This window comes from Nomascus leucogenys, chromosome 16, assembly GCF_006542625.1.
Source record: "Nomascus leucogenys isolate Asia chromosome 16, Asia_NLE_v1, whole genome shotgun sequence".
Lineage (NCBI taxonomy): Eukaryota > Metazoa > Chordata > Mammalia > Primates > Hylobatidae > Nomascus > Nomascus leucogenys.
In genome coordinates, this window is record NC_044396.1 from 73,539,968 (window position 1) to 73,553,128 (window position 13,161).

General features: G+C 36.5%; 1 protein-coding gene across 1 annotated transcript in view; it reads right to left on the minus strand.

The window, feature by feature from the left end:
- Nucleotides 1–932: 932 nt before the first annotated feature.
- Nucleotides 933–13,161, minus strand: part of HAS2 (hyaluronan synthase 2) — a 29,098-nt gene continuing 16,869 nt past the window's right edge. The window contains exons 3-4 of the mRNA XM_003256164.4: nt 5,875–5,976; nt 933–3,847 (exon numbers count right to left, since the gene is read on the minus strand). Of these exons, the coding sequence (XP_003256212.1) occupies nt 2,918–3,847; nt 5,875–5,976 (1,032 nt within the window). The 3' untranslated portion in view covers nt 933–2,917. The remainder of the gene's footprint in view (nt 3,848–5,874; nt 5,977–13,161) is intronic.

Consider the following 13,161-nt stretch of genomic DNA (forward strand, 5'->3'; position numbering starts at 1 on the left):
GATTGTCACCAAGTGACTTTATCAGTGAATTATTAAGATTAGAACCATCAATATTTCTGGATTATCTGACAATAATGTTCAGTGGCTATAGTTTATAATGTAGCAGTACAAAAGTAATGAAGGATTCTTAGAAAACAGAGTAACACAATAGAACTGGGAAATAAGATGAATTTGAGGGATAAGAGGTAAAATGAGATAATTACTATCAAAGCTCCTCTAATCAGAAAATGCTGTTAGATGTCCCAACTCACTTTTTAAAAAGTCGGTATTTATTGTCTTTTTTTTCCTGCTTATAAAAACATATTTATAGTATCTGGAAAATACAAAAACATATACAGAATATAAATCAGTCATTCCCAGTATTAGAGATAATCATGTTTAAACATCTTCACTTTTATAAAATTGGGATGTTACTGTACAAAATGGTTATTTTTTTAATGTGACATTTCTCCAAAATCCACGTGTTCTCTGAAAACATTGTGTTCAATAGCTAATGACATCCCATTTTTTAGAAATGCCATGATTTATTTAATTATTGCCCTCATCATTTGATTTTAGGTTAAGGTTTTATTATTTTTGAATAATGCTGAAATAAACAAGCTTGCTTATATTTCTGCATATCTTTGATTTTTTTCCTGCTATAAGTTACTATAATTAAAAAAATTGTCTAAATTTGTGCTGCTTTCAAGGGAAGCAGAAGAAAGAGAAGATTATAGACAACAGTAATGATAGTTAAGCAGTCTCTCTCCTCTCTGGTTTTCCAGATTTCCAAACCACACCAATTTTGGGGATTTATATCTAACAATAAGTAACATTAAATGACATATTCCTTTTTACCAACCATCATTTTTTTTAAAACCCCCCTTCCTAAATTCATACCATTATAATCAGGAAAACAAAGTTCCCCCTTCCCTTAGAAAAAAAGGCAATAATCTTATCAAAAATATTTTATTTACAAAAAATTAATTATACTATACATCCTATACTGGAAATACATTGAATAATTGCTAAAATAAATACAGGCAATTAATTCAACTTTTTATAAGAATGAGAGAATTTGACATTTGAATGTTATCAAAGCTTAACTTAGAACATAAATAGTTAAAAAGGCAAACTCAAGTTTTCGTCTCATTTATTGGCATGGTGTGTTTGTTTTCCACAAGCTCTCCAATCAGTGAGAGTCTTGAGTTTCAGAAGATGTACCTTTTGTACTCTGAAGGTAGGATGTGCAGCTTTTTCTTAGGCAGGATAGATGTAACATAGACGACTGCATAAAAAAGAGGCAGAAAGGCAGGAAGCCCATTTTTTTTTTTAACACTTCTCCATGTGTCTCTGCCTCACCATAATGCTGTTTATTCCATTATTCATATATTCCGATTGTGTTTTCAATACAGGTCTACACAGCACCAGCTACAAGGCAAGGTCAATTGTGTAAAAAATAAAACTGGATAATGGAGGCCTTGTGGTAACTGAACTAGCCAAGTTCAGAGTATTTGGTTCAACAATTTTTATATGTGCCAATCATTGATATACTTATTAAACCTTGATGTCACTTCTACTGTGTAGACATTTTTATACAGGCCCAGAACAGGAAATAGGAAGTGATGATCTGTGTAATTCAGAAAAACAAAATTCCTCATTTGAAATTAAAAGAGGATAGATACTTGGTGATTCTGTCTGCCAATTTTGAATTTACATGTTTTATAAATTATCCAACTCACCCGTGTAAACATTATACTAACATGTAAAGTGAACTGGCAAGTTGAAAAAAAAGACAGGCAAAACATGTTCAATGTATAGGTAGGACCCAGTAAATTCAGGCCACAGAACAAAACCTTTGATAAACTGCATTGTATGTGTCCAAAATTATACAGATAATTTCTCCACTTTCCAGTTGACTTGGTCTGGGAAAACACTGCCAGAATCTCCAAAGATTATTCATCTTTGATACCCATGTTTTGTCCAGTGCTGGATGCCTACTGCTTTCTTTCAAAGACTATCATTCCCTTTTTTAAAAAATCTTATGAAAAAATTGCACTACCTTTGGCCTTGATTTTCAATGATTTTTTTTTTTAGGTACACACGAAAGTGTGTATTTTTACTTCCAAAGTGTGATAGGTATATTGGCCTTTTCTAAAAGACATAAAAACAAAAAGTTAAAATATTGAAAGTTTAAATACTTCTTTCACAGAAATAAACTATTCAATTTTAAAAGGTAGAGAGAGAGAAACATTTTATTCTTTCTATCATGAACATCAGTCAACCAAGCTTCACATTTTGGGCAGGATTTTTTAAGTATAAATTTTTTAAGAACTTATTTTATTTTAAAAAAAGGAAGAACAGGTTTATTTTGGCAGAGAAGTAAAATAGAGAATATGCAAAATTTGTCTTTAAGATTGGCATACAAAATTTAAAAACAGTACAATTATATCAAAATACAGCACAGCCAACGGCCTTTAAAACTTCCTTTGGCATTTCATTTGGTAAAGTTAAAAAGAAAATCCTTCCTAAAAAAAAAAATTATCTATCAAAACAGTCCATAAGTTAGGTTGTATAGGTTGAAAGAACTTTTCCTTGAGTTTCCAAAATCCTTTTCTTCCATGATAACCCACATAAAGCATGGCTAGTGAGGTATATAGGGCAAAACACTTTCAGGCGGATGCACAGTAAGGAAAAAGTGCATAAACAAAGAATTCATCCCATTTTCATAGAAATAACAGGTTAAATCTGAGTTTCTTCTTGTTGATGTATTGTTTTACTTTGGCAGAATGAAAATAAACCCATATAAATGTCTTTGTTCAAGTCCCAGCAGCAGTGATATGTCTCCTTTGGTGGCATTATCTGATGCCACAATACTGTACAGCCCCTAGAGGAACTAAGGTGTTGTGTGTGACTGCAAACGTCAAACCATGGAAGATCATACATCAAGCACCATGTCATATTGTTGTCCCTTCTTCCGCCTGCCACACTTATTGATGAGAACTACATACAGCGTCAAAAGCATGACCCAATAGCATGCATAGAGCAACGTTCCAACAATTAGAACTGTCTGTTTGGATTCTGAAAATGGCCTTTTAGATTCCTTATAAATGGTGAAAATCACACCACCCAGGAGAATTGTAAACCAAACTGATACTGGAATGAGTCCTATGAAATTAACAACAATGGTTTTCCTTCCTGATGTGCCCCACCCAGCTTTGTTTATTGTTGCAATTGCAAACATCTTGGCGGGAAGTAAACTTGACATGTATAACACTGAGTAGAGAGACATGAAGACCATGACGATATTTCCTCTAAGGCAGCTGGCAAAAGATGATTTTATGAGACCTACTAGCTGGACAGTTAACAAGAAGAGGAGAATGTTCCAAATTTTACCGCGGTAGAAGAGCTGGATTACTGTGGCAATGAGAAAGAAAGGAAAGAATCCAGTGATAATCGCTTCGTAGGTCATCCACAAGTGATGTTTGTGAAACCACATTGCATTGTACAGCCATTCTCGGAAGTAGGACTTGCTCCAACGGGTCTGCTGGTTTAGCCATCTGAGATATTCTATAGGTGTTTCAGTAAGGCACTTAGATCGAGCTGTGTATTTTGTTGCATAGCCCAGACTCAGCACCCGGTTCGTGAGATGCCTGTCATCACCAAAGCTACATTGGTTGCCCATAAATTCTTGATTGTACCAATCTTCCACAAACTCATGCAACAAGGAGTTTCTGTACATTCCCAGAGGTCCACTAATGCACTGGACACACCCAAAGTAAGACTGACAGGCCCTTTCTATATTAAAAGCCATCCAGTATCTCACACTGCTGAGGAATGAGATCCAGGAATCGTACTTGTTTAAAATCTGCAAGAAGAAAAACATAAGTAATAGGTAAGCTTTAGCTAAAAATTCCGGCAAAACCTGTTCCATCCTGAGGTTACTACCTGGAGTAAGGTTTGTTATTTTATCCTCCTATTTTGGCTTCCTTCCTCTTTTTGGCGTGGTTATTTTATGTTTTCTCTGATTCTCTGATTCTGTTACTATTTGTTACGTTGTATGCATGCGTTGCGATTCTTTGGTGGTGAATATTTTTTTCTATTTCATTCTCTACCCTCTTTCTGCTATTCTTATTCTGTTTGTTGTGTTATCATATTGACATATTTATTTATTTATTTATTTAGAGATGAGTCTCGCTCTGTCACCCAGACTGGAGTGCAGTGGGGCGATCTCGGCTCACTGCAACTGGTTCAAGTGATTCTCCCGCCTCAGCCTCCCGAGTAGCTGGGACTACAGGTGTGCGCCATCAGGCCTGGCTAATTTTTGTGTTTTTAGTAGAGACGGGGTTTCGCCATGTTGGCCAGGTTAGTCTTGCTCCTGACCTCAGGTGATCTGCTTGCCTCGGCCTCCCAAAGTGCTGGGATTACAGGCATGAGCCACCGCACCTGGCCAAATTGAGATTTTTTTTCAGGCTTTAGTTCTCAATCTGTAAACTCTTTTCCCAGGCACTCTTTCATAACATCTAAGATTTGAATGTTTTTAGGTCCCAGTTCCTCCTGTGCTGGTTAATTTCAAACTGATCCTATCCTTGGCTATTACTTTTCCTCTCCTTTATCCACACTTTTTTGCAATAGCAGCAATAGGAGAGTTTCCCATGGCCTTCCTGCAAAATTTGAATTGTGAAATAATGCTTTATATAAAGGCTATTGAAAGTTATCTCAGCTTTTTTGGGGCAATATTTCTACATTCTCTCCTCTGTCTCAATTTTATGGATTTTGCAAGCTTCCTTTTTTTTAAATCACCAGGCTATTTCTTTGTCCCTTCTAATGTAATTTCTTTGCCTTTGCTATCAAACCATATATATAAAATGGGTTATATAGCATGATAATATCTAAATTTTAAAGTCTATTTTCCATGTGCTTTCTTACCTTTTGCTAAAATCTAACCTCATATTTGCAAGAGAATCTTATTTTAATCTTCACATATTTTCACATACTCATTTTTCCATCTCACAAATGTCAAATTACCTCCATTAATTTGTTTCATTAATTGTTTCTTCATCAATAACAAATGATGGACAATATTGGAAAACCGCTTTTCCATTCTTTGCCTTTCTCACTAGTATACATTTGAGTCTGTTTTTTTTTTTAATTATTCCTTTTTGACTCAGATTTTTTTTAATCAACCACATATTGATCATCCTTTAGGTATATAGGTATAAGATATATATCAATTTCTTAACCATACTTCTATTTCTTTTTTTTTTTTTGAGACCGAGTCTGAAGTGCAGGGGCATGATCTCGGCTCATGACCTCTGCCTCCCAGGTCCAAGCAATTCTCTTGTGTCAGCCTCCCAAGTAGCTGGAACTACAGTCGCACACCACCACGCCCAGCTAATTTTTGTACTTTTAGTAGGGATGGGGTTTCACCATATTGGTCAGGCTGGTCTCGAACTCCTGACCTCAGGTGATCCACCCGCCTCGGCCTCCCAAAGTGCTGGGATTACAGGCATAAGCCACTGCGCTCGGCTCATACTTCTATTTCTTAATCCTTGTAATGAAATAATTTTTAGCAGAACATGAAATAATTAAGTTATGGCCCAAATGTATATAGTGGAAATCATTACACATTTATTTTAAGTTGCATATAACTTATCAGCTACTACAGAAATGGGTTATACCCCAGGACTAAGCAAGAAAGTTCTAAATTATATTTCAATTTACATAGGAAAAGAGGCAGTGAAGCAGATCCGAGGCACATTTTAATGTGTCTCAAGCACCAAGAACAACACCTGGCACAGAGTTAGTGTTTAATAAGTGTATGTTCAATGAATCAATGAGTCAAAGTGCTCTTAAAAGTATTTCATGCAAAACAAAAAAAATGAAGCCATGTACCTGGACATCTCCCCCAACACCTCCAACCATGGGATCTTCTTCTAAAACTTTTACCATCTCCACAGATGAGGCTGGGTCAAGCATAGTATCTGAATCACAGACCTGCAAAGAAGAAAATGAAAAATGAGTTAAAGAAAAGGAAGAACTATAAATACATTCCCTGTAGTCAAAATTTCGCATACATACTGTGTCCTCATCTTACTGTCACAAGGCCTCAGTAAGCAAGTATCATGGTGATAACAGAGGCCTTGTTATATCATGGCCAATACAAAGAGCCTATTTTTCGGCAAACTCAATATTTAAGTTAATGACATTGCTGGGTAGAACAGCTGAAGTGATGTGCTAAGTATGACTTGTAGCGTGATCAACTTGTCCCAGTTTGCCATAGATGCTCCCAATTTTGTCAATGAAAGTCTCACATCCCAGGTAACCCCCAGTCCTGGCAAACTATAATGGTTGGTCCCCCTAGAGGTCTGTTTAAGAAAAAAAAAGAATGTTTTCTAGTTACCTTCAATAAAGCTTTTAGGCCTTTTTGTCTTTCAGGTCTGAATGATAAGAAAATTCTATGACATTATTGAAAGGGAGACATATTTAATAATGATTTTACCTTTCATTTTAATACGGTAAATAAATGACAGGAGAGCCATTCTCCTACACAGGATTGTATAATTCTAAAGCAATAGTGTAGTTCTAAAGCCTGTGTAGTTCTAAAGTCCATATGACCTGGGCTTAGCAAATGACATTGTATCAGGAAGGGGATTCGCAGGACCTTCAACACTTTTTTATTCTAAAGTATTAAGTGTTCGTCTAGCCCTCTGAATTTAAAAGTGGATATAAATCACTTTAAGCTATTCTAGAAATGCCCATTGTTGTTTTTAAACACAATCTTTCTATGAGCCAAAAAAAAGCAAGTCTGAAACCAGACCAACCACAACTTCAAGAAAATTGTTGGAATTAGTTTATAACTGTGTATTCCTAATAGATATTTCTATTGGAGTCTCAAGGGCACAGGGCTATAAACTGTGCTTTTCTTTTCAGACTGATTTCCAAATCAATTGAAAAATTAAACAGAAGAATAATAAGGCAAATGGAAAACCAAACTATTACCTGTACGCTTACAAAGCTGATATGGAGAATAGGGCTTTATATGTGGAAAAGTGGGCTTCATAATTCTGAGTAACTCCCAGAATTACCCAGTCCCAGAGAGGCTCTCAGTGGGACTAGCCTCCTGCAGACACACTGTATGTCCCTTCAATAGGTACAGCTGATACCTGTTCCTGGGGGAGTGCCCACTCCCAAAAGCCAGGGAGAAAGAGCTGGGCTTCCCTTTATTCCTTCCACACTCACTAATAAGATTAAGTCACTCCTTTTCTCTTAGGAAAGGAGTGAAACTGCTGGAAAAGGCTGATGGGTTATACCTGCCAATGGAGCTTCCTCCATATGATCAGAGAAAATCAGAAATAGAAAAAAAGTAGGAAAAAAAGTCCCCATCTCCCTATCCCTGCAACATTTACTAATTGGACATATTATTTTCTGCTGAATGCAGCAAAGTCCTAACAAATATAAATTGATCAGAATTGTCATGTGATTAATCAGCTTGATATCCCCATTCAGACAATGAATGGCATGATTGGCAGAGACTGAGTATTTATTATCTGCAATTCCCATTATTCTGCCATCAAGTCTGACTGTACTGGTTGGACTGAATCAAGATTTAGCCAATTTCTTTAATATCAAAATAAATTATTTAACAGTTCTGCAAACCACTCTATAAACATAGTATTTCAGCCTGAGCAACAAAGTGAGACCCTGTCTTACAGAAAATAGGGTTTGATATACCAGTTTTGAATTTAAAAAAAAAAAGGGAATTAATCAATTAGTAGAAGCATAAAGTCTCAGAATTAAAGGAGACGTTAGATACATGTAGCATGAGTCCTTCATATTAGTAACTAAGGGATCCCAACATTTTTAAAAGCATCTAGCCTGGGTGCAGTGGCTAACACCTGCGTTAGGAAAAGCAGTGGGAAGCTAAGGCGGGGGGATTGTTTGAGCCCAGGAGTTTGAGACCAGCCTGGGCAACACAGCAAGACCCCATCTCAAAAAAATAATAAAATAAAAAATAAAAGTATCTACCTCAATTTTACTACTAGCTTTTTTTCTGAAAAGGTTTCATGTTAATGAAGAATGCTGGTGAAAACAGCAATTTAAATGCATAAAAATCATAATGCGTGGAGTATATGGGGCATCGGAAAGTGAACCTATCACCCTTCTAGGTTTAATTATAGCAATCTTGAGGTTAACTTCTGAATTTTTAAAACTTTATTCTCCTTATTTAGAAGAACTCATTTTCTAAATGAAACCCTATTGATTGTCTTTTTGTCATTCCATTTAGGTTCAAAAAATTAGGCAGAAGCTAGGCATTCGCTTTTCATTGTAAAAAAACAGGATTTTACTGACACTTGGGTCTGTAGCCAAGCATCTCAAGCCTCCGGAACCTAGAAGAATTCCCCCGAAAGTGATGTTTTGCCTCTCCCATGCCCGGTCTATCCCTGGGTTGTATGTGGCTACGAGCTGGGCAGGAGGTCTGTAATGAGGCTAGAAAAAGATGAAGGCAGAAAGTCTAACTCATCTTTAGCCTCCAGCATCCTGAGTTTATGACCACACCCACTTCTGTTGACTCAAGCTGGAAAAGGTAAAACCAGGCTAAAATAAGACTAAAAACAACAGGAAAGGGGCAATCCAGAGTTAATGTTCAAATAACTCCGTCTGCTTCTGAGCACAAGCAAGCCAGGAGAACTGCCTCTTTGAAATGACTACATTGGAACCAAATTTATGAGGTTCTGCATATTTAAATTGGTCCCTGCCCCTCCCAATTTCCAATAGCAAAGTGCCAGAAGTTCTCTGAGAGAGATTGTTCACATGGTGAATTTAGCTGTATCAGAAAGGAAAGCTCAGAAATCTCTTGGGAAAGGGTTTATTATCATGGGATTTAACAGCTTTAAAATTTTTCAACTACTGGATGCTGTTTGGTGATAGAATGCCAGCTAGAAAGCCATGGTCTTTGACAGTTTGTGAAAGCATGTGTATTCATGGACACAAAGGAATTTACTCAGTAGGGTGTAAAGACCATAATTTTAGCCCTTCTTAAAATCCATACAGCAAGAACAGGCTTTCTAGCCATCTCCTCACTCATCAATAGTAAGTATGCAATTTCATGAATGTCAGCTATTTAGCCCTGGATTACAATCTGTGGGAGACATGCACCAGTTCAAGGAGAACTGAACCTCACATAAGGAAAAACTACAGGACAGGATTTGCACACAAGAAAAAGAACAAACTGAAACATCTTTTTGGCCACACTAAGTGTATCCGTGTAATTTGTTGAAACCACATGATCACTAGTTATATGATTTCTCACTAGGAGATATGGAAACGAAGCAAGTCACCAACTTTTGAGTAAATGAAACATGTCAAGACAAGAACACATTATTTAGAAGAACCAGCCACCTCAGTCTTAACCACAGAATCATTCACTAAATTGCATAAGACCATCACTCTTCCTGCCTCACTACTCCAGCCAAGAGTTAATTCCCTCCATTTTCTCCCTATCCAAAACAGGGATTGGCAAACCAAGGCCTACTGGTCAAGTCTAGCCTGCCACCTGTCTTGATATGGGTCATGGGCCAAGAATGGTTTTACATTATTCAATAGTTGAAAAAAAAATCAAAAAAAGAATATTTTGTGACACATGGGAATTATATAAAATTAAAATTTTAGTGTTCATAAATAAGGTTTTATTGGATGCATGCTGTATCAGAAAGGAAAGCTCAGAAAGGCATGCATCCACCCTTGCCTGCTCATTTACTTACTCTTTATGGCTGCTTTTCACCCTGCAACAGCAAAATTGACTAGTTACAACAGAGAACATATAGCCTGCAAAGCCTAATATTTACTATTTAGCCTTTTATAAGCAAAGTTTGCCAACCCTGGGTAAAAAATAACTGGTTACAGGGGGAAGGTTCTGCTTTCTTAAAAATAACAGTGAAGTTGAGATTAAATATGTTTGAAGCCCAATTTTAATTTAGAAGATTTTGCAAAAGCTGTCTCCAATTCCCTGTGTTAGGAAAAGCCTAAAGTGCAGGATATTAATAAATTAGATTTTCTACAGCCAAGATTTTGCCTATTACAAGAGCAAGTACCTATGAAATCAAGAAGCCTTAATTAAAGTCTGAAGTCCTGTAACTTACTACTTCTATAACCTTGAATGAGCCATTTGCCATCATCATGGGACATTTGTGAGACACTGCAAATAAAAGTACCTTGTGAATTACAAAGGACTGTAGAGAAGTATTCCATTAGTGTAAGGTAATAGTCTTCAATATTTCATACTTTCTAAGTAAATCCACACCTAAAGGATTATGTCAGTTATCACAAATACATGGCTCAATAGTAACAGTCACTAATAGGAACATAGGAATTGATTACATATACAGAATATCTTACCACATGAACGAACTCAAATTTATCTGGAAGCGTCTATAGCATTCCTGTCTGTTCTAATTTATTTCACTAATCTTCTTTTTTTTTTTTTTTTTGAGACGGAGTCTCGCTCTGTCACCCACCCAGGCTGGAGTGCAGTGGCGCGATCTGAGCTCACTGCAAGCTCCGCCTCCCAGGTTCACGCCATTCTCCTGCCTCAGCCTCTCCAAGTAGCTGGGACTACAGGCGCCCGCCACCACGCCCAGCTAATTTTTTGTATTTTTAGTAGAGACGGGGTTTCACCGTGGTCTCGATCTCCTGACCTCGTGATCCGCCCGCCTCGGCCTCCCAAAGTGCTGGGATTACAAGCGTGAGCCACCGCGCCCGGCCTTATCTCACTAATCTTAAAGTTAATTTATCTCACAACAATCTAAATAAAAATCTCCTGTAGAAATACTGTCATCTATTCTACCAGATGCCTTTCAGATTTTAAGATCCAAGTCTAAAATGCCAAATCTCCATGTTTTACTTTTAATGTCTTTTTTTTTCAGACTGATGGATCTCCTCACTTCCTCCCATACCACTTCAAAGGGCATTGACAGCTAACACAGCAAGAGAGAAATCTTAATTACTCTGGCTGCCTCCAATGAGGAAACAGGTTGGAAATAAATCAAATCTCTTTCTTTTGAAAAAGGCTTCACCTTTTTCCTGCTTGTAAGGCTTAACCCTTCATCTTAACCTTCACCCTTCATCTTAACCTTGACTCTTCATCTTAACCTTGACCCAATGAGACAATCTCTAGAATGTGTAGAATTTGTTCTTGGTTCCTCCCACAGCTTAACCCAAAAGTAAATACAAATTCTGCATTCCCCCCAGCCCAGTTTCTCTAGTAAAAAGGGGTAATGGCAGGAACAAAACATTCCACAAATACTTACTTAGTAAATACAAGATGCTACCATTCCCACTGAACTCCTACCAGTACAACCTCAGAGCAAACACACTACTGAAACAAACAAACAAAAAAAGTACTATATAAGGCCTTGGAATCAAATTCATCTGGATCCCAATCCACCATTAACCAGTTATGTAAACTTGGACTCGTTTCTTCACTACAGACTCCTTACCTCCTAAGCTTCCATTCTGTAGGTGAAAAATATGGATAATCACATCTACCTCATAAGTTTCGTGTAATGGTTAGTTAATAAGATAATGTATGTAAAGCTGTTAATAATGGCTAGCTCACAGTAAATGCTCAATAAATAGAACTCATATATACTAAAAAGTGGGCCACAATACATGCAAGATTTGGGGGAAACAAAACAGGATAGAAGTTGACTTTATAAAGATGGAATATTACACACAATTTAAAATTTCTCATACAACCAAAAAAAAAAAAATCCAAAGCTCTAGTGCATGTTCATTAATTATATTACAACAAACTTCTAAGACTTTGTCAAGATTGTATAACTTTATTTTTTAATCTTGATTTTCTATTTATATGAATTCTAGATGAATAGAATTTACATATAAACACATAGCTAAGTTAAGCAGCCTCCAATTAAGCAGCAAATACAAAATCATAAAATCTAAACATTTTAGAGCTACAAAAGCTTTTTGAAATTAATGAGTAAAACCATTCCAGAAAAAAAAGAAAAAAGTCCTCAATGAAAACGTCATCTTTCTTTTGTGAAAGGAACGGGAGATGGGGAGGAGGTTCTTCTCTTGCAGTAATTTGGTTTATGGTACAGGAACTCAAATCTAGCCAACAGAAAGCCTTTACATTATAGACACCTATGCAGTTTGGTACTTGTTTGTAATTCTTCTTAAAAGGAATTAGGAATATACAAGCCTTCCTTAGTAGAATGAATTATCCAAATTATTATAAAATAATTTCTGCCTTCCAACAACCAATCTCTTCCAATTATTAAAGTGAAAAAAAGGAGTCATTTGGTTATTCTCTTTTCCTTTCTAGGAAAGTTGAAAATGAGTGAAAGTTATAAAAGGTGCAAAACAAAGGTGACGAGCCAGCTGGAAAAGTGAGAAACCAAATGCTGTCACCTCTAAGGCTTAAACCATGAAGGACCCTTATTCCAAATGTTTGGAATTCTCATTCTAAAGAAGGGAATATCAGGAAAGCTCATAATGATGCCCTTAAATCAAGATTTACATTCAAGAAGAAATCTGGGGGGAAAAGGCAGATTAAAAGTGAGAGTGAGACACATGATAGTAACCAACAAATGAAAATTCTGATATCCCTTTTTCTTTTGATCTTGCTCTAGCAGAGCTTCAGTATGTTGCTAGATATAATTAAGATGTCAGAAGAATTACACCAATACTAACTTAAGAATCTTGAGCTGAAAGAGATCTTAGAGATCATCTGGTCTACTACCTCAATTGATGATTCATTAAGGCCAGGACCATAGCAGGTAAACAACAAAGTCGGGTATAGAATTCAGATTTCCTCATTCTTATTTCAGTGAGCTCTTAGTCTTATCCTCCAAAATGAAAGATACAAATAAATTTACTATTCTCAATACTGGCCCTCAGAATATTTCAAGTTGCTCAGGCTTTCTATACAGAACAGAACAGGAACCAGTCAAAGGTTATACACAGTTGAATATCATTATTTATGGTAGTTATATTACATGAAGTTGCCAGGAACACTGAACTGGAAAATACTGAAAATGTGCTTCTAGCAGAAACACAGGGCTAGGTTCCTCCGAACCTCTGGCCACAACATTTTGACAACATATAATCTTGTTTTATCTGTGCTTCTGTTTATATGTACCTTATTTAATATACATATAG